This window comes from Aquarana catesbeiana, linkage group LG02 (assembly GCF_042186555.1).
Source record: "Aquarana catesbeiana isolate 2022-GZ linkage group LG02, ASM4218655v1, whole genome shotgun sequence".
Taxonomy (NCBI): Eukaryota; Metazoa; Chordata; class Amphibia; order Anura; family Ranidae; genus Aquarana; species Aquarana catesbeiana.
In genome coordinates, this window is record NC_133325.1 from 102,529,409 (window position 1) to 102,552,134 (window position 22,726).

Here is a 22,726-nt window from a genome sequence, read left to right on the forward strand (position 1 = left end):
TTAACAGCAGTGCGTTTTGGCTGTGGGTGGGGGAACTGGTGCGATTCCCTCACCCCCAGACATCTGCGACAGTGTGCACCAGGCCTAATAGAGGGGAGATCTTCAATTGGGGGTCACTTTGCAGGAACTTCCTTTCAGTTCCTGTTCCTGAAGGAAAATCTCCCTTATGGGCCAAAAAAAAAAAAAAAGAAATTAAAATCTTCTATTACTATTTCCAAAACTAAAAAAAAAGTTTTGCCTTTAGTGACACTTTTAGTTCTACTTTAAAAGCGCAGAATGCATAGAGAGCAATAACCAGCTTCTCCAATGGACATGAAAATACAAATGAAGATGAGAGTGATGTGCTGAGTGAAGTGTGTTTACTGTGCCTGTCAATGGATCTCATATAGGAAGGGAGGCATAGTATCAACTCCCCGCCTCCTCCTTTATACATTGAATCTTCTCCTCCAGTCAGACTGTCCGCGGCCATTGTGAATAAAGCTGGCGGGAGTTGAATAGAGGCGCCGCAAGGCCTGTATGGAAATGTAGTCTTTGTTGTGTCTCGTCGTCGCCTGTTCCGCCTCTGCCTGGCCGCCCCGGGATATCTCGGCTCAGGGAATCGGCTCGGCTGCTTCACGGGAGAAGGTAATCTGGGTCCGGGGTGTTCGGGAAGGTTCGGTGCTGGGGGTGCGGCCTGTTCGGGCCATTGTTTACATCCAGAGGTGTCCCCATCTGTGTGTCTGAGTCGCAGCTTCCTATTGTATGTACAGTACAGGGAGCAGTGTACACCCCCAGCATTGTCCTGTGTGCATCTCTAAGGGGGACACACACTATACATTGGAAATGATAGGAGGACACTGGGGGGGGGGGGGGGGGGGGGCGATTGTCCCTCAGCGATCGCCCTCTTGTATCGTTGTAGCGATTTGTCACTAAAATAAATAACATTTCTCTATGGGGTCACTAACTGCGACTTTTTTTTTTTAAAGTGACCTGTCGCTCAGCGTTGTAGAATAATCAGCAACATTTTCGCCCACGACAATCCCTCTGAGGGGTTGTCGTGGGCGATTCACACTTGTAGCTCTCTGAAAAGTGATCCACAGTGGTGACAGGCTTTTCAGAGGGCTGTATGTCACCTCCTGGTTTAAGCATAAAAAGCACGCCGCATATGCATGCATTACAAGGCCCCCCCCCCCCTTTCTTGAATGGGCTGTTTTGGCGGTGGCATTATATGTGGCATGAGGTGTAAGTTTTGCCCCGCATGTGTACGACTCTGTCTGTCCACCATTGTGATTGAGCAAAGTTGTGGCTCAACCACCTATTTTTTTACTACCACCTAGCATGAACAAGTCCTTAGGCCTTCACATATGTGCGAGGGCATTGGTGCACATCGTGGGTACGGCAGCCCAGCCATTTCAATGGGTTGCCCTATTTGCGAGAAAAAAAAGAAAATGCCCCCCTAAAGTGGGTTTTCTAACGACAACAGCACCACTAAATTAGTTAAAAGGCAAATGTTTATTGGTACATGTAAAAAGGATCAATCGCACATGTGGTGATCTTGTAAAAACCAAGCGAGAACACATGATAGAATCATTGCAAGCATATACAGTAGAGCTGCACGATTCTGGCCAAAATGAGAATCACAATTTTTTTGATTAGAATAAAAAGATCACGATTTTCACAACGTAAAATCTTTCACATTATAAAAAAAAAAAAATTGGGCTAACTTTACTTGGTAGTTTTTTTTGTTCATTGAAGTAATTTTTTCCCAAAAAATTGAATTTGAAAGACCGCTGCGCAAATACAGTGTGACATAAAATATTGCAACAACCACCATTTTATTCTCTATGGCAGGGATATGCAATTAGTGGACCTCCAGCTGTTGCAGAGCTACAAATCCCATGAGGCATAGCAAGACTCTGACAGCCACAAGCATGACACCCAGAGGCAGAGGCATGATGGGACTTGTAGTTTTGCAACAGCTGGAGGTCCGCTAATTGCAGATCCCCGCTCTAGGGTCTCTGCTAAAAAAAAAAAAAAATATATATAGTGTGTATATGTGTTTGGGGGTTCTAAGTTATTTTCTAGCAAGAAAAAAAATATTTTAACTTGAAACCAACAAATGTCAGAAAAAGGTTTAGTGTTTAAGTGGTTAAACTTTCCTCATTTACACACAAAGTCTATTCCATTGACAAATTGTTACAGTGTTTAGACTAAGGCCCCTTTCACACTGGGGCGGTGCAGGCTCCGGCGGTAAAGTGGCACTATTTTTAGCGGCGGTAATTGGTCGCTAGCGGGGCGGTTTTACCCCCCCCTGCTAGCGGCCGAGAAAGGGTTAAAAGCAAAGTGCTGCTGCAGCAGCACTATGCCGGCGGTATAGCCGCGCTGCCCCATTGATTTCAATGGGCAGGAGCGGTGTATACATCGCTCCTTCACCGCTCTAAAGATGCTGCTAGCAAGACTTTTTTTAGCGTCCTGCCAGCGCACCGCTCCAGTGTGAAAGTCCTCGGGGCTTTCACATTGGAGACACAGCAGCGGCTCTTTCAGGGCGCTTTGCAGGCGCTATTTTTAGCGCTGTAGCGCCTGCAAAGCACCCCAGTGTGAAAGGGGTATTGGGCCCTCTTCACACTGAGGCGCTTCTAAACTGCCAGTAAAACACTGAGCACTTTGGAAGAGCTTTTCAGGCGCTTTTGAAGAGCTTTCCATTCATTTCAATGGAGAGGGGCGTTTTTTCACTGCCCTGCCAGTGCACTGCCCAAGTGTGAAAGCATTCATTGATTTGAATAGAAATAGGTTTTCATGAGCTTTTCAGGTGCTTTTTTTAGCGTAAAAGCGCCTTAGTGTGAAAGGGGTCTTAGTTCCACTGCTAAAGAATGTTGTGATTCTTGGCAGACTGCCGTTTTTTTTCTTCCTTTCTTTTGATGGCTGTGGCTTCAGAAGAGCAGAGAGAATTCTTTCCATATTAAGAATCATTAAACACTTTTGTCAAGCTCGCAACGGGGAAAAAATCGCAATATCGATTCTTGACGATTAATCGTGCAGCTCTAATATACAGTATATGATATAGAATAAATTGCTCTTCAATACCTGAAAACACTCTTTGGTACCAGACGCGTTTCAGGTTCAAGCCTTTCATCAGGGGTACTTAATGGGAGAATGTATGTTCAAATACTTGTACAAATCTAGGATAGAGTAAATGGTGCAATGCTCAGCTAGGTTGTTCAAACAGAGATCAGAATTATCACTGCAAAGGGCGGTATCAATGGAGATCTCCAACACCGCTCCAAGTCAAACTTGGATGTCCCACAGAAGGTCCCCACACTGACTGGTCGTAGACCACAAATAGTTGAAGAAAATGACGTGCAGGTTCTATATAGGAGGTGTAGCACTGTATAGGCCTACATAGGGTCCTTCTTAAGCCGCGTACACACGAGCAGAATGTTCGACAGAAAAAGCCAGTCGGAAGCTTTTCATCGTCTATTCCGATCGTGTGTATGCCCCATCGGACTTTTTTTCCCCGAAAATTCTGACGGACCTAGAAAGAGAACACGTTCTAAATTTTTCCGTCGGAAACCAATTCCTATCGGGAAAACCGCTCGTCTGTATGCTGTTCCGACGTACCAAAAACAACGCATGTTCTGAAGCAAGTACGAGACGGAAGCTATTGGCTACTGGCTATTGAACTTCTTTTTTCTAGTCCCGTTGTACGTCACCGCGTTCTGGACGGTCGGACTTTGGTCGGACTTTGGGTTGACCGTGTGTAGGCAAGACCACTTGAATGGAGTTCCGTCGGAGAAACCTTCGGAGTTTATTCCGATGGCAAAACCGGTCGTGGGTACGTAGCATAAGTCCTTAAATGAACAGTCTCATAAGTATATGGCCTTTCACCATCGCCCTGTGTTGTATTGTTCAGATGTTTCCCTGTCAGAGCGCCATTCTTCCTGGCAGTCCTATTTGTCAGAAACCCAGAAAAGAAGCCCCCCCCCATTTAGCAATTTCCCTGCACTGAATTGCATGGTGCGGTTTAGCCTGCGTGAAATTGCATCGCAGCTGCCAATTCGTGGGGGCGCCATTAAGAATTATTGGGACCCCCTGCACATCTGCTAAAGAGCAACGCATTTCTCTGGGGGTCTGGAACGTTTTAACCATGAAATGCACGCTGCAGTCGTATGCATCTCACAACATTGCAAGGCGGTTTTGGCATCGCCTCCTTCACTTGAATAGGTACATTCGGAGATGGCGCTGCCTACGAAACACAACATGGGGTGTCATTTTTGCCACAGCATCTATACACCCCCCTAAAACACACACACACCTAATGCATTACCCAATACAAAGAAACCAAAAAGCCAAATGGATACTAACAGAAGTAATAAGCATGACAACATATCCAGTCATCAACCAGTGTGGCATCGAGTGACTTGACTGGTACATTGCAGTGTTGGTGATCTGACGTGTTTCAGGGGTGCATCCCTTCCTCAAAACTCTGGGGAAAGGGTGCCTCCCCAAAATGCGTCAGATTACCAACACTGCTATGTACCAGTCAAGTCTCACTGATTGATTGGATATGTGGTCATGCTTATTACTTCCGACTTCTGTGAGTATCAATTTGGCTTTGTGGTTTCTTTGTATTGGGTAATGCATTAGATGTTTGCACCCTCCTGTGTGTGGTGTGTTTTTTTTTTTTGTAGTCTTGTTTTGGATTCCCCCCCGTCTGAGGAGGGCTGCATTGTTAAAGCATTTCGCTAGAAGTAATATAGACTCCACACAGTTACTTGATTGGTGACAGTCCTTTTGAGCGCTGGAATGGTTGGTTGTTTACATGTGTACACCCCCATCCGGCCACCATTGTGGCTCTGATTGGGGTAGTTGAGAGTTGAGGGGGCGATAAAACCATGGCGTTGATGACATCACTCCTGCACATACATGGAAGTTCAGCCAGATTCAGCATTGCCAAATATGTACAGAGTGATGCCTGTGTGTGTGCAGCTCAGTGTACAAGGATGGAGAGGCAGGTGAGTTACTTTAATCACTTGCTGACCAGTGAAGTATCTGCACGCCACTGGACTTCATGTGGTTATACGATGATAACTGTAGCTGCAGGCATCTTCTTGGTACCGGTTTTATTAGAGCTGGCGATCATTTCTCTCGTAAAAGCAATCCTAGCAGCTAACTAGGCACTGGATTGCTTTTACCAGCAGCAGGAGGGGACCCCCCCCCCCCCCCCCCCAGTTTTCTTGGGTTCTCCTGTCCCGACAGGGTACCTGAGCAACCAGCCAGCTGATCAGAGAACCGAACAAAAACCAGATTGGCTTTGATCGGCTATGGTAACCCGGAAGCAATGACTTGACATCACTTCCGGTTTACCCAGATGTCAACAGCGCCATTTTCAAAAATCAAAAGCATTCAAAAAAAAAAAACATTAAAAACATTAATCGGGGTGTGATCAAATGTTTTTAAGGACAGAGGAGGAAATTGGAGTTTTATAGTCCCCAGATCTCTACATAAAGAGTACCTGTCACATGCCTATTGCTGTCACAAAGAATGTTTACATTCTTGTGATAGCAATAAAAGTGATCACAATTTTTTTTTTTTTTTTTTTAAAGCAAGTGTAAAAAAAAAAAAAAAAAAAAAAAAAAAAAAAATGTAATAATTAAAACATTTTTTTAAGGTGCCCCTGTCCCCCCATGCTCACGTGCGCATGCATGCAAACAGCAATCATCACACACGTGAAGTATCACTGCAAACGTTTCAGGGATCCTCAAACTACGGCCCTCCAGCTGTTGCAGAACTACACTTCCCATGAGGCATTGTAAAACTCTGACATTCACAGACATGACTAGGCATGATGGGAATTGTAGTTCCTGAACAACTGGAGGGCCGTAGTTTGAAGACCCCTGCGTTAGATCATGGGCAGTAATTCTAGCACCAGACGTTCTCTGTAAAGCCCCTTTCTCACAGGCTACCCAATCAGGTCCTCCTGTCCAGTTTTTCAGATGGACCTGATCAGACCCTCCAGTCTCTAGGAGCAGAGGATGTCCGCCAAAAATGGATAGATGGTGGTCCCATTCGACAGATTTGATTGAATGGAATCAGACAGGCAGTTCATTCCCATTTGATTGCCCCATAGAGGAGAGCGGGACTGTGTCCATGTCCGCTGCATAGCGCAGTGGACGCGGACCTGTCATCTGCCTGCTCAGTGTGGATCAGTGGAGAGATCCCCCGCTGAGCAAGTGGATTTGGTTTAGCGGAGACTCCTGTGTGAAAGGGGCCTTAATCTAAAGTGGTAACCTGTAAAGGCTTGTAAAGCGTCACCTATGGATAATAAAATTTACGCTGTTAGTTACATTGCGCGGGCGTGCACAATTTTAAAGTGTAACATAATTTTTTATATGTTACCAAAAAAATGGGTTATATATTGTTTTTTTGCATTAAAATTCAAAAGTGTATTAAAAAAAAAAAAAATGCGTTTGAAAAACAACTACTGTGTACTGTGTGATTTAAAATTGCAAAACCCACCATTTTATTCTCTAGGGCCCCTGCTTTAAAAAAATATATAATGTTTGGGAGTTATGAATAATTTTCCGGCAAAAAATACAGATTTTTACATGTAAAAAAAACTGTAATAAAAAGGCCTTGGGGTCAAGTGGTTAATGCAGATGAGACAAAGCAAGTCTTTTCTGCATTAAAATTCCCGCCTGTTTGCCCATTTTTCAGTTTTGTTCCACTTTAAACTTTTTTTTTTTTTTTTTTTCCTGAGAACCCAAATAAGAGCAATTATTTCCATACTGAGAACCAAGGAGTGGATTATTACCAAACCCATTACAAATATGCCCAGTTCCCTACCCATAGGGTTCTTTCAGACTTCAAGCAGTACTGTATGTCTATGGTGTGGTGGAGCATTGCCTCCTAAATGCCTGTTTTATTTATTTATTTTTTACTTTTATCTTTAATTGCTTCAATACAGGGCACTTTTACCACCTTCTTACCCGGGTCAATTTTCAGCTTTCAGCGCTGTCACACATTGAATGACAATTACGCGGTCATGCAACACTGCACCCAAAAGACATTTTTATCATTTTTTTCACACAAATAGAGCTTTCTTTTGATGGTATTTAATCACCACTGGGTTTTTTATTTTTTGCTAAAAAAAAGTTTTTCTTAGTGTCAGAAAATGTTACAAATAAGTCATTTTTCTCCTTCACTGATGGGCACCAATGGGGTGGCACTGATGAGCAGGCACTGAAAGGCAGCACTGATTGGTGGTGTCGCTGATGGGCACAGACTGGCATCACTTGCTGGGCACTGTGGTAGCTGCACTGTAATGGGGGGGGGGGGGGACGACTGATTATCTGTACAGGTTATCTGTACAGGTCCCCCCTGTGAGGAAATGCTGATGATTGGCTCTCCTCGCCTCACACTCTCAGTGTGAGGTGAGGAGAGCCGATAAACGGCACTTCTGTATTTACATGTGATTGGACACAGCTGATTACACGGGTAAAGAGTGGCATCAGTGGCTCTTTCCCGAGATCGGGGTTGCGCCTTATACTTAGGGACACTGCGCACGCCCGCGAGAGCTGTGATACTGGGGCGACATTGTATGACGTCGCCACAGACAGAGGAGATTCCGCCTGCCGTTATTTTCCTATACGGTGGACAGGAGGAGGTGAAAGAGGAGATCCAGTCTGTAAAAAAAAAACAATAAATTATATATACTGTAGCTGCTGACTTTTAATATAAGGACACGTACTTGTCCTGGGATCACGTGAAGTCCTCACCCCGATTCGTCAATTGGTGTCAGGTGTATGCGCCGGCATTGTAAGTAAGGGAAACCAGCAGTGAAACCTTCAGGCTCCTACTGCGCATGCACGAGTCGTGCTGCACTTTCTGAATGGTCCCGCTGTCTTCTGGGACCTGTATGGGTGTGTCCCAGAAGGCAAAGGGAATGAAGGAGGAGGGGCCAGAAATGTTGTAGATCGGCGATCTTACCCGGAAGCGGGAGCCGGGACCTGGTTTTGACAGGGTGTGAGCAAGCAGAGCTTCCGCTTTTGGGTGGAGCTAATCTTTAGTTGGCAAGCGTTAGTTTTGTGTGGGACCGTGCCGCAACTGAAAGCCGGGCGTTCAGATTGCTGTGCGGCCTCTGGTTTTAAAAATATTACAGCATGTGTACAACCCTGTGCGACTGTATTATTACAATTTGGGTGAGCAGCCCGTGGGCTGTAAAACCTCTTCTCTGGCCACTGTTGCCTTATGACGAGTTTATGAGTAATCTCCATTAGCGTGTGTGTGTGTGTGTATGTGTGTGTGTGTGTGTGTGTGTGTGTGTGTGTTTCATTTAACAGTTCCTTTTGCTTTGCAAGAAGGTGAGGTGTGAATGTGTTATGGGAGATGCTCTATTTACCTGTCCTAATGTTCAAAGACAAGGAATAGATACCATCTGAGTGTGTAGACTTGACGGGGCCAAATTCATTAGCTAGATAAAGGCTTTGTAGTCCTCTTTGTTAACTGACCATTTATCCATTTCAAGGGGTGTTTGATATGCATAGAATATTTCTTTGATCTGTTCAGGAATGGACAATTTACCCCGGCTATGACCGTGCATAGTTAAGTGCCCTATTCAAGAGAAGGTGACGATCTCCTCTTTAATTAATATCTCTGCAAATTAATTATCACTAACTCATTAATCCAAGAGAGGAGGTGCTATTGAGGGGCTGAGCTATGCTAAATTAAGGGAAGAAGAAATTGTCCAATCTTGGAGGAGATACGCCCGGAGAGAGGAGAGGGCTAATATAATTACCAATCAGGGTGGCCCTGTGCAAGTCAATGTGAGAGGGGCCTATATTAGTGGGAATCGCACAAATATCAGAGAGAGATGAATCTGACGTGGGCCTAAAGCCATCACTACCGGTAAATTTTACCTTTTTAAAGTGTTTGTAAAGTCACTATGTGATTTTACGCGTATCTAAGGCAGATATGCAGCCGTTACAAACACGTACAATTTTGTTTAGGAATGAAAAGGCGAAATACTGTTTCTGACACTGCAGCTGTGCAGTCATGTGATCCCCTTGTGCTGGTCGGCTCTGATCTATGGAGAGGGGGGGGGGGGGGCTGAGATTTCCCTGTGATGTCAGCCGGCCGGCAGAGGGGTATCCCCCCCCCCCCACCTCTTTTCTCTCTATGGATTGGGGCCGGCGGCAGAGGGGGATCGCGTGACCACACAGCGGCCCCCGCTTTCTTACTGGAGCCCGATTCAATCCAGCGATGTGCGCGAAAGGGAGGTGGGAACTGGGGAGCGAGCACACATGGGTGCCCCCAGGGAATGTGGCTTTCCCTGGGGGTACTTGCTGAAAAGGAGGGGCCTGGAGCACCAGCGAGGGACCCCAGACCTATGCATGAAGGTAAAAAACCGTCAGTGTGCACCTTCTCTGGCAGCCCCCCTAATACTTGCCCAGTTGTGATCCAGCCATGTGCACAAGATTGACTACTCATTGGCTAAGAGACAGCAGCAGCAGCTATTGGCTTCCACTGCTGTCAATTAAAGCCAGTGAGGAGGGGGCGAGCTCGGGAGTACATCCATTGCAAGCGACTTGCGATGTGGGCACTCGGAAAAGAGGAGGAGCCAGAAGCGCCGGTGAGGGACCCAAGAGGTTCGGGGCTGCTCTGTGCAATACCATTGCACAGAGCAGGTAGGTATAACATGATTTGTTTTTAATTTTTTTTTTTAAATACCTTTTTATTATCAATTTAAGGCCTCGTACACTGCTGCTGCTAAATAGATGTTTAGGAGCAGTTGGGCATTTTTTTCAGTTGCCCCTGAACTCTCTATGTTATCTTTTCAGTACATGTACACAGGGTCGTTTATAGTAGTTTCTAGGCAGTTGAGTTTAGAAGCATTTTTTGGAACGCAAAAAAAGGGTTCAGACGGATGTTCGGAGACATTTTAAACGCCAAATGCCTGTAACAGCTAAAAGCTGTTACACGGCTAAAAGCGGCATGTAAACTCAGCAAAACATTTTAAACGGACGTTAAATCATTCAAGCAAGGTTGTAAAAATGTCCCATGTACATGAAGCATAAAATGAAAAAACGACTGTAGACGAAATGCTGTTAAACGCGAGTTACAGCGTTTACAAGCTGTTACAGGCATTTGGCGTTTAAAATGTCTCCGAACATCCGTCTGAACCCTTTTTTTGCGTTCCAAAAAATGCTTCTAAACTCAACTGCCTAGAAATGACTATAAACCACCCTGTGTACATGTAGGCCCCTTTCACATTGGGGCGGTAGGGGGCGTCGGCAGTAAAACAGCGCTATTTTTAGCGCTGTTTTACCGCGGTATTCGGCCGCTAGCGGTGCTGTTTTAACCCCCCGCTGGCGGCCGAAAAAGGGTTAAAACCACTCGTATAGCGCGGCTATTGCCGCGGTATAGCTGCGCTGTCCCATTGATTTCAATGGGCAGGAGCGGTTTAGGAGCGGTGAATACACCGCTCCAAAGATGCGGCTGACAGGAGATTTTTTTTCTTCTCCTGCCAGCGCACCGCTTCAGTGTGAAAGCCCTCGGGCTTTCACACTGAACAAACAGCGGAGGCTGTTTTGGGGCGGTTTGCAGGTGGTATTTTTAGCGCAATAACGCCTGCAAACCGCCCCAGTGTGGAAGGGGCCGTACTGATAACATAGAGGAGAGTTCAGGGAGCAGTTGAAAAAATGCCCAAATGCTCCTGAACGTCCGTTTAGCAGCAGCTGTGTATATGAGGCCTAACAAAAAAAACAAAAACAAATGCTTCTAGACAAACGCGGCTAAATGGGCGTTTTTAGAAGCCGATTTCTAGCTGTCACGTTAAATTGTTCAGGAGAGGTTGAACAACGTCCCGTGTACATGAAGCCTAACTCTCCAGTGTCTTCCTAGCAGCTGAGTTTGTCCTGTCACCTCTTCTGCTTTCATTTTCCTCCTCCCCAGTCTGTGTTCCTTCAGCACAGTCTATGTCATTCCTGTTGCTTTTTCTCCCTTCAGCTGTCAGCTGACCTAGTAGCTCTGATTTTAGGCAAAGTGCTGAGCATGTGCAGGGCAGGGTGATACAGTGTATTACTGGAATTTAAACAGTATAGGCACTTATTTTTAATGTTGTTTTGCATAGCTATCTATACCTGCAAAAGGGGCCAACCTGAAGTGATCTAGCAGGACTTAACTTTCTGACAAAAGTTCTACTTTAACCGAATGACGGCTACAGGGCTGTTGCTTAACCCCGGGAGGGCGTACTATGATGTCCTCCCAGGATTCCCACTCTCACGCGCACCCGAGAACATCTGTGACTGCCGGGTCCAGAGGACCCGGCACATCACGGATCACGGTAAACGGCCGCTGATTGCGGCCGTTTATCATGTGATCGCTCCGTAATGACGGAGCGATCACATGTAGACAAACCGGCGTCATGTCATGACGCCGGTTCCTCTCTCCCCTCTGTGTACCGACTGGTAGAGTGTGAGAGGAGAGGAGGAGGGATCAGATGGCAGCAGCGCTGTGGGCTGGATCTGTAGTGCCCACAGCGCTGCTCTGTGACAATTGCAGTCACATCCAGCCATCCCTCCATGCTCTTCCATATTGCACTACTCGGCGCTACCACGCAATACTCTGCAGTACCCCGCAATACCGTGCCATACCGTGTCATACTCTGCAATACCGTGCCATACTCTGCCATGCCCGGCTATGCTCGGCTGTACTCGGCCTCTGTATGTGGCCAGGCTGTGGAAGTCTCACACATGTGGTATCGCCGTACTCAGGAGGAGTAGGAGAATCTATTTTGGGGTGTCATTTTTGGTATGTACATGCTATGTGTTAGAAATATTGTATAAATGGACAACTTTGTGTTAAAAAAAATGCGCTTTAACCATTTCCCACCCGCCGGCTGTCATACGACGTCCTTGACTCTGTGTGGGGATATCTGAATGATGTCTGCAGCTACAGGCATCATTCAGATATCAGCTTTTTCAGCCGGCGATTCCCTACACATAAGAACAATCATAGCGGCTGTTCCACTGCTTGATCGTTCTTACGGGAGGCGAGAGGGGACATTCCCCTCCTTAATGACTTAATGACATTCCCCCGTCTTAATGACCCCATATCTCACTGTAAAGAGGACCTGTCATGCCATATTCCTATTACAAGGGATGTTTACATTCCTTGTAATAGTAATAAAAGTGATCAAAATTTTTTTTTTTTGGAAAAAAGCATCAAACTAAAATATAGTAAAATGAACAAGAAAAAAATATTTTTTTTTTTAAAGTGCCCCTGTCCCTGCTTGCTCGCATACGTAAGTCCCGCCCACATATGTTCAAACCACACATGTGAGGTATTGCTGTGATTGGTAGCGCAAGAGCAACAATTTTGGCCCTAGACCTCCTCTGTAACTCAAAACATGTAACCAGTAAAAAAATTTAAAGCGTCGCCTATGGGGATTTTTAAGTAGCGAAGTTTGACAGCATTCCACGAGCGTGTGCAATTTTGAAGGGTCACATGTTAGGTATCTATTTAATCGTCGTAACTTCATCTTTCACATTATGCAAAAACATTGGGCTAACTTTACTGTTGTTGTTTGTTTGTTTTTTTTTTTTTTTTTCCCAAAAAAAAATGTGTTAGAAAAATTGCTGCGCAAATACCATGCGAGATGAAAAGTTGCAACAACCGCCATTGTATTCTCTAGGGTCTTTGCTAAAAAAACATATATAATGTTTTGGGGTTCTATGTAATTTTCTAGCAAATAAATGATGATTTTTACATGTAAGAGAGAAATGTTAGAATTGGCCTGGGTGCTCCAGAACGCCTGAAGGTGCTCCCTGCATGTTGGGTCTCTGTATGTGGCCATGCTGTCTAAAAGTCTCACACATGTGGTATTGCCATACTCTGGAGTAATAGCAGAATGTGTTTTGGGGTGTAATTTGTGGTATGCATATGCAGTGTGTGAGAAATGACCTGCTAATATGACAATTTTTTTTTTTTTCACAAAAATCTTGATTTTGCAAAGAATTGTGGGAAAAAATGACAACTTCAAAAAACTCACTATGCATCTTTCTAAATACTTTGGAATGTCTTCTTTCCGAAAAGGGGTCATTTGGGGGGTATTTGTACTTTTCTGGCATGTTAGGTAAGGTGTAATTAATTTTCAGAGATTGGCACCATAGCTTTTGGAGTCTATAACTTTCACAAAGACCAAATAATATACACCGATTTGGGATATTTTTACCAAAGATATGTAGCAGTATGAATTTTGGCCAAAATATATGAAGAAAAATTACTAATTTGCAAAATTTTATAACCGAAACAAAGAAAAATGCATTTTTTTACAGAATTTTCGGTCATTTTTTTTTTTTATAGCGCAAAAAATAATGAACCCAGCAGTGATTAAATACCACCAAAAGAAAGCTTTATTTGTGTGGGAAAAAATGGATTTCATATTATAGTTACAGCATTACATCACTAATTGTCATTCAAAATGTGAGAGTACCGAAAGCTGAAAATTGGTCTTGTTATTAAGGGGGTTTACTTAGGGTTTACCCTGATGAGTTTACTTCCTCTGTTTCCCTGCAAAGGTAAAGCATAATGGGCTACTATGCATCGCATAGTAGCCCATTATGTGTCACTTATCTGACAGGGAGCCTGCAATGTCACCGCTGTCCCTTCTCCTACGAAGCGTCCATCTTCTCTCTGGGTATCGTGGCTCCGGCGCTGTGATTGGCCGGAGCTGTGATGATGTCACTCCCGCGCATGCGCGCTGGTGCCGCCACTAACGGCATGATCGCCATTAGAGACGGCACGCTCAGTGCGCCTGCGTGCCTTTGGCTACAGCTCATGTGCCGTAGACATCGGTGCCTGTCTTTTGGAAATATCTCCTAAACCATGTAGGTTTAGGAGATATTTCTTGCACCTACAGGTAAGCCTTATTCTAGGCTTACCTGTAAGTAAAAGTGGTCTGTAAGGGTTTACAACCACTTTAAGTGCCCAGTGGTTAAGCAATGATAACATTGCTTATGAATTGTGAAATTTAGTGCACTATATAGTATGTCATTCTACATGTTCTTTTGTGAAAACAAGTTTCTTTTCCCCTCAGTTGAAGCTAAATTGGTTACAGATACAGTATCTCACAAAAGTGAGTACACCCCTCACATTTTTGTAAATATTTTATTACATCTTTTCCTGTGACAACACTGAAGAAATGACACTTTGCTACAATGTAAAGTAGTGAGTGTACAGCTTGTATAACAGTGTAAATTTGCTGTCCCCTCAAAATAACTCAACACACAGCCATTAATGTCAAAACTGCTGGCAACAAAAGTGAGTACACCCCTAAGTGAAAATGTCCAAATTGGGCCCAAAGATTCAATATTTTGTGTGGCCACCATTATTTTCCAGCACTGCCTTAGAGGGATTGTAAACCCTCATGTTTTTTCACCTTAATGTATCCTATGCATTAAGGTGAAAAAACTTCTGTTACCAGCTCACCGTTTTTACTCACCTGAGTCCTGTAATTTCGACGCCGGAGGCACGCTCTTCCCCTCTGCCCATTGTCTCAGCTCTTGATTGGATAGATTAATAGCAGCGCAGCCATTGGCTCCCGCTGCTGTCAATCAAATCGATTGACGCAGGCGCCGGGGGGCAGGGCCGAGTCCAGCATTCTGCATCTATGGACGCAAATGCTCGACTCGGGAGTGTGCCCAAAAGGTAACCCCCCCCCCGGGAGAGCGCTTCTCCAAGAGGGTTATATGATGCAGGGAGGAGTGCTGTCGAGGGACCCCAGAAGTCGAGGATTGGGGCCACTCTGTGCGAAATGAACTTCACAGTAAAGGTAAGTATGATATGGTGTGTGTTTGTTTTTTTTTTTTTTTTTACCACTTGCCGCCCGCCCACTGTCAAATGAGGGCCGGGCAGTGTGACTCTCATTCTGGGTGGACGTCATATGACGGCGCCCAGAACGGCCGCTCTCACGCATCGCGGCGAACGGTGGTGCGGTGTGTCAGACCGACACATCGCTACACTGATCTCAGTAAAGAGCCTCTGATGGAGGCTCTTTACCACGTGATCAGCCGTGCCCAATCACGGCTGATCACGATGTAAACAGGAAGAGCCGGGAATGACAGACATGAGTAGAGGAGAGCCGATCGGCTGCTCTCCAGACCGGGGGGGGGGGGTCTGTGCTGATTGTTTATTAGCGCAGCCCCCCCTCAGATGCCCGCCCAGGACCACCAGGATGCCCGCCAGGACCACCAGGAATGGCCACCACCCTGGACCACCAGGTATGCTTGCCACCCTAGACCACCAGGCAGCTGCCAATCAGTGCCTGCCAGTGCCGTCAGTGATGCCTATCAATGCAATCTATCAGTGCCGCATATCGGTGCCCAGCTGTGCCGCCTATCAGTGTCACCCATAAGTACCCATCAGTGCTACATGTCAGTGCCACCTCATTGGTGCCGCCTTGTTAGTGCCCATCAGGGAAGGAGAAAACTTACTTATTTACAAAATTTGATAACAGAAACAAAAGAAAAACTTTTTTGTTTTTCAAAATTTTAGGTCTTTTTTATTTGTTTAGCAAAAAATAAATGCAGATGTGATCAAATACCACTAAAAGAAAGCTCTATTTGTGGGAACAAAATGATAAAAATTCTGTTTGGGTACAGTGTAGCATGACCGCGCAATTGTCATTTTAAACAGCGCTGAAAGCTGAAAATTGGCTTGGGCAGGAAGGGGGTGTAAGTGCCCTGTATTGAAGTAGTTAAATAACAAATGAAGCCTTACAATCACTTTAACCCTCTTGGGCATGGACTTTACCAGAGCTTCACAGGTTACCACTGGAGTCCGCTTCCACTCCTCCATGACGACATCACAAAGCTGGTGGATGTTGGAGACCTTGCGCTCTTCCACCTTTCGTTTGAGGATGCCCCACAGATGATCAATAGGGTTTAGGTCTGGAGACATGCTTGGCCAGTCCATCACCTACCCTCAGCTTCTTTAGAAAGGCAGTGGTCGTCTTGGAGGTGTGTTTGGGGTCGTTATGTTAAATACTGCCCTGCCCAGTCTCCGAAGGGAGGGGATCATGCTCTGCTTCAGTATGTCACAGTACATGTTGGCATTCATGGTTCCCTCAATAAACTCTAGCTCGCCAGTGCCAGCAGCACTCATGTAGCCCCAGACCATGACACTCCCACCACCATGCTTGACTGTTGGCAAGACACACTTGTGTTTTTTTGTACTCCTCAGCTGGTTGACGCCACACACGCTTGACACCATCTGAACCAAATAAGTTTATCTTGGTCTCATCAGACCACAGGACATGGTTCCAGCAATCCATGTCCTTAGTCTGCTTGTCCTCAACAAACTGTTTGCGGGCATTCTTGTGCATCATCTTTAGAAGAGGCTTCCTTCTGGGATGACAGCCATGCAGACTAATTTAATGCAGGGTTTGGCGTATGGTCTGAGTACTGACAGGCAGACCCCCCACCCCTTCAACCTCTGTTAAACCACTGTATGGTCTTGGCCACCATGCTGCAGCTCACTTTCAGGGTCTTGGCAATCTTCTAGGCCATCTTTATGTAGAGCAACAATTATTTTTTTCAGATCCTCAGAGAGTTCTTTGCCATGAGGTGCCATTTTGAACTTCCAGTGACCAATTTTGAGAGAGTGAGAGCGATAACACCAAATTTAATACACCTGCTTCTCCATTTACACCTGAGACCTTGTAACATTAATGAGTCACATGACACCGGGGAGGGCAAATGGCTTATTGGGCCCAATTTAGACATTTTCACTTAGGAGTGTACTCACTTTTGTTGCCAGTGGTTTAGACATTATTAGCTGTGTGTTGAGTTATTTTGAGGGGGAGAGGAAATTTACACTGTTATACAAGCTGTACACTCACTACTTTACATTGTAGCAAAGTGTAATTTCTTCTGTGTTGTCACAGGAAAAGATCATTACAAAAATGTGAGGGGTGTACTCACTTTTGTGAGATACTGTATGTTCTCCTAGGTCCCACTTGTAGAGCCTTTTTGAGAGATACTGCTTACTGCAAAGTTGAACACCAAGCCACCATAATAGGGATCTTCCTATCAGTTTGTAACATGATGTCAAATCTGTAGTTAGCCACCTCCTAATATATATAAATTAGGGATTCTAATAGGCTCCATTCACAGTTGATGTTTTGGCAATCTCGGGCAGCATTGTTGCGATGCTGCCTACAATCTCATAATGCATTACAATCACAAAAACGCAGGTTCAGGTGCCATCATTTTTCAATGGCACCTAAACCGCGGTGCAATTTTGCCAAGCTGCAAATTGCATTCCTTGAAGCCCAAAAGAAGCTCCTGTGCCTTTTTGGGTGATGAGCTTCACGCAATGCGATTTGCTTATCGACAGTCTTGGCAACGCTGCACCACATTTTATGTGCCATTGAAAATAATACCACCCAAACCTGCGTTTTGCAGTTGTGCGTTTTGAAATCCTGGGCAGAATTGCATCAATTCTGCCCAAGATCCCAAAATGCCAAATGTGAATGGAGCCTTACATGTCCTACTTTTACTAGGTGGGCCATAAAGTATCATAGAACTGCAGTTAAAACAAAAATTGACAACACACTATACAACACATATAATAGAAGTGCAAAAATGCCACATATAGTCCACAAACAAGTGACTGTGTAGTTGTGATCACTCCAAAACTTGTTTGTCGACTCCTTACATGGCATTTTTGCACATATGTTATACGTGATATATGGACAGCACTGTAAATTTTTTGTTTTACTTTCACTTTCCGATGTTTAACCGCTTCCTGTCCAGCGTAGTACTGGTACGTCCTACTGAATAGAAAGGGTGATACGTGTGTGTGTGTTTGTTTTTTTTTTTTTGTTTGTTTTTTTTTCAGCTGCGGATTTCTGAAGCCGGTAAAAGTAATCCAAATGGCTAAAGAGCTGCTGGATTATTTTTCCAGGCGGCAGAATGTGGTTGTCCCTTCCCTTCGGATATCTTTGCATGAACTGTGGTGATCGGCTCTTGAAAGCTCTGCACTAACAGATTATCAGACGATTGATCGGAAAGCAGTATTTTTCTATTTTCTCAGTGTGTGTGTGTGTGTGTACTAGGGATAAGGATGTGACCGGCAGGATTTTGTCACTTGGATTTGGTTTTGTGTTTACTGGACAGTGAAGCAGCCAATCGAACCGATCTGTGTCTAAGTCGGCTGCATTGGAGGACCTATCATGGCCCATGCTGTCACAAATGTTCATTCCTTGTGACAGCAATAAAGTTGATGATTAAAAAAAAAAAATGAAAGAGACCTTGTAATAAATGTTTATTTAAAGAAGAAAAAAAATTGGTCTGCCTGTGCACAAATGCGTGTGCTAGTCCACACATGTATGGAAACGGCAATCACTTTTGCTGCTGATCTTGTGAAATCCAGAGAAGGAAAGATTGGGACTTTTGAAGACCTATTCCACTTTTCAGCCTCTACGTACATTAGACATTCTATGACCTGTATCTTTTATAATATGGACCATAAAACGTAGAACTGCAGATCAATCTAATCCGTTTTTTGATCGCTTCTCCAAGTGGCCTTGGGTTTGTGAACAGCTAGGCCTCTTTGTCAGAGGTGATGTTGCCCACATTTTAATTGGACTACATGACTTCATTATTTATTTTTTATTTAAAGGGAATCTCTATTCTTTTATATTTATGTGTGTATAATTGCTAATTGGGTACACATTCAATGCAAATCCATCAGTCTGCACAGACCAATTTAAAACAGTACTGTCTCTATCTAGGTGGGTTATCATATTATTGGTTTGATTTGATACGTCAAGTCATTTTGCAGTGATGCTTGTGTACATTTTATGCATGTATAAGATCGCCACAAAAGGGAGAATCTGCAAATCTATATACAGTAGTATACAACCATAAAAAATAGCAAAGTATGCAAAACATAAACTTGCATTAAAATTACATAAAAACAAAAGCAACAAAAAACAGTTTCCCTTAAAACGTTATTGTACTGTGCATTTTTTTTTTTTGTACCAAAGACAGCAATATTGCAACAATGGTTGCTTCTGGCTTGTTATATTTATCTTTCATTGTGTAGGCTCTGTCACTTTTACATATAAATACTGTTTTTGAAAACCTTTTTATCTTGGACACATTAGTATCTTGTTGGAAATATTGCAAGCGATGTTTTGCATTACATCATTTTAGACTAGTAGCAACTGCCCATTATCTTCACATGCTCTTTCAGCTAGCTGATGTCCATTCAAATAATAAACAGGCAGGATGGTCATACTAAGACCATATCAGTCATTGCTCAATTGATTCTTCCATAGAACCTGTAAAGCCGGCCAGACGGGACAATTTTCTTTCCTGCAACCAAGGGTGGGGGGGCTGTCCCGGCTGGAAGAACACAACGTGATTATTGCTAGGGGCTATAGCCACTGGCAATAATCGCATGAAAATTCTGACAGGCTGCTTGTACCCAAGTTGATTGATCGATGACTTGGCCGAGATTCGAACCGCCTGTGGCCGGCTTAAGTTTATCAGTGGCAGAGAGTTGGAATACTGGATGTTTACCCAGCTCTACTGAACACCTTTCTCCTGGCAGGAGAGAAGCCGCATCGAAAACCTACCTAAAGCCATGTTTTTTTTAAAATGCATTTAGATGTATTTAGGTGCGTCAAGTGCTTGGGTGTAAATTTGTTTCATTGTCCAGAAGAATAATCTTTTTCTGGCCATTGAAATGAGTTAGTGTTACTAAACCCAGGACCCTGCATTCACTATATCTGGTCTGCCACAGTACACAGAACATGGAAATGCAATTATTTTAGTAAATCTAAACTACTAAATACCTTTTCTCATCAGCAGTATATAGCAGTCTTGTGATTTCTATCTGTGTCTAGTTAACACTTGTAGGAGGAGTTTAAAGTCTCCTCTGACTGTTCTATGAGGCTACATGACCCCTGACTTTCTGTCTGGACAGTGCTGATTGGCCCTGTGCTGATCACATGCACACTCCCGTTTTAAAGAAAAATAAAAAATCTCTAGCAATACACACAAAACTGAGCATGTGCAGCGTGCCCTCAAGGCTCTGATGGATTGGGAACACTAAAAGAAGGGGGGGATCAGAGAAGACAGGCTCAAACAGCCTTTTTACACAGTGCAGTGGATTAACCTCTTAAGTTCCACAGTGATTATAACAAGCATGCTTTACTGCATATACAGACTGATTTTACTGTTGTGGGTTTAGTAATGATTTAACGCACCTAGTGTTGAGAGTTTAGACACATTTACATGACCCTGCCTCTAAACACCTGTAAATGTGTGCATGGCCACATAGGCTAACGTTTGAGGGGCGTTTAGATGCAGAAAAAAAAAAGGTGGCTCCTAAAAGTGCCATTTTAAATGCCCAGTGTGCATGAGGCGAGGCCTTAGGCATAAGCGCCTTTTGCATTGCTTTGTCCCCTCTTAAAGGAAACCAATGCAAAGAGAAATGAGGCGGCTGCCAATGTTGACCCCATCTTTAAAGTTTTTACTTTTAGCCATTGAAAAAATATGGAGAATTTAGAATTTGCAGGTCAAGGAGAGGTTGGCAGTCACAACTTGCATGATTGAAAATTCTACAGGCCAATCGACCCAAAACATAAGGTCTATATAGATCTGTGTGCGTGTAGAGGTGAGGTTTTTTGTTGTAGCGTTGGGCAGGTTCTTTTCATGCATCACATGCGTTTCCTTTGTGCGTTGACACACGTTTTTCAATGCATTTTGAATTTGGAGTGGATAAGGTAGCAGCCATTGACCAAAGCTTGTTAATACTTGTAGCCAAACCATGTTATGTGCTTTAATACACTACCTTGACTTCTGTAAGCCTCCCAATGCACTAGAATACATACAATGTAGCGCATTGCAACGTATGCAGTAAAGCACAACAGTGCTAATATGGTGAAGTGAATGCCAGCAAATTGAATCAATATTTTATCTGCTATCCTTCTTCTTACCAGCTGTAATTGGATAGGTGCATTGGCTTCATGTCTCCGCTGACCCAGCCCTAGTATTAGCAGAAATGTAACAAGAAAAAGCAATTCCTTTTTTTGTTTTAGAAATTTATGTTTCATGTAAAAAATGTATTTTTATTTTATTTACAGCACTTTAACCACTACAGATCACCATGGTCATCCATTAGCTGTGACTTTTACCTCTGACTTGAAAACTCCAGCCCGGCCATAATGGTAATGATTCTCTATGTTCAGTGTTCATTGTATGGCTGGCTAGTGTATTTATTGACTAATACAGAATTCTATCTTCTTGCAGCAACAGACCTTAGAATTGGCACTGGATCGGGCTGAGGTAAGGAACATTTTTTCCTTTTTTTTGTTAGGTTTGAGCCTGCAAGGATGTATAAATTCTTACTTTCCATTAAATTGGCGTCATACATTTTTTTTTTTTTAAATTGAGGTTGTCAAAACCAAGTTGATGAGAGCATTGTAGAACAAAAGCTTACTTACTAGTGAGGTGGCTGGGAACCAGTATACTATCAACTGACAAGTTTGCACGTGAAGAGCGCTAATCCCTGGTGTTCACAGTCCCTTTTGTTTTAGTCTTTAAAAAGAATTGCAAATCACAAATTAGGCCCTACCATAGACTGAGCGATTTATTTTTTTCTTTTACTTTTTTCTTTCCTGCAACCATGGGTTTACAGGGAAGAAAATAGCTTGATTTCCCCATCAACACAGTCAGTGTTGATTGGGGGGGGGGGGGATCCCTACCATGGAGCCATTGTGTTCTCCCTGTGGGGGAGGGATGGGGAGGGGGCATCCCCGCCGGGATTACACAGTGATTACTGCTAGCGGCTATAACAGCTGCTAGCAATAATCACATTTAAAATCCAACAGGCTGATTGTACTCAAGTTGATCGATCAACTTAAGTACATACAGTCTGCCCATACTTTGTTCGAATCTTGGCCGCTCCCTGCTGAACCGTCGGAGATTTGAACCGTCTATGGCTGGCTTTAGGCTACCCAGCAAATGCTGTATTTAAATGGCTTTTTTTTTCCTTAAGCAAAATGTGGTTTTCACTATCTGTAGTTTGGTGCCGACTCATTCACCTTCTATTATTATATGACCAGCTTTCTCTGGGAGCAAAAGATCTGTTAAAGCTATAAGATTTGCATTCATTAATTACCATTCTTTGAGAATTCACAGAATAGGAGATTGGTCTGCACATACTCTCAGAAACCCCTTAAGTTTCTACCATTTTACCTTCATTTTGGTTATATTTCTGGCAGTGGTAGTGTCCAAGCTTGTTCGCTCCTTCTTGCCTTTTGCACATTGGCCAGTGAGGAGGGCCATCATGAGGGAAAGAAGTGTCTGAGCATTGCCTGTTAGAACTGAAGATATGTCCAATCACCTCCTAGATACTCTTATGTTGTTGGCCACCAGAGCTGGATCATGTCCTGGTTTTGTATTTGCAAGCATATGTGGTTGAGTCTGCCCCATGTACTTCCTGGCCTATTATACCATAGCATGCGATGTTCTGTAGAAGGCCCTCCTAGTAATTACTGATATTATTTTATCTTAATTTTTTTTTTTTTTTACGTTTGCTCCTACATTAGTATAAATTTTGTCTTCAGGCTGCCAGTAAGCAGGGAGAAGCAGTTATGTGCCTGCTAAAATCTTTGTCTGCTGTGGTTGGGCAATTTGCCTAATTCCAACACAAGCATGATCTGGAGGAGGTAACA

General features: G+C 43.9%; 1 protein-coding gene across 5 annotated transcripts in view; it reads left to right on the forward strand.

Annotated features, from left to right (window-relative positions):
- Positions 1–450: 450 nt before the first annotated feature.
- SUPT20H (SPT20 homolog, SAGA complex component) overlaps positions 451–22,726 on the forward strand; it is a 130,869-nt gene continuing 108,593 nt past the window's right edge. For 2 of the 5 annotated variants that reach the window (XM_073613298.1, XM_073613297.1), the window contains exons 1-3: positions 451–624; positions 21,134–21,217; positions 21,300–21,335. In XM_073613298.1, coding sequence (XP_073469399.1) covers positions 21,215–21,217; positions 21,300–21,335 — 39 coding nt within the window. In that variant the 5' untranslated portion in view covers positions 451–624; positions 21,134–21,214. The remainder of the gene's footprint in view (positions 625–21,133; positions 21,218–21,299; positions 21,336–22,726) is intronic. The other 3 variants (XM_073613294.1, XM_073613295.1, XM_073613296.1) reach the window with 2 other exon arrangements.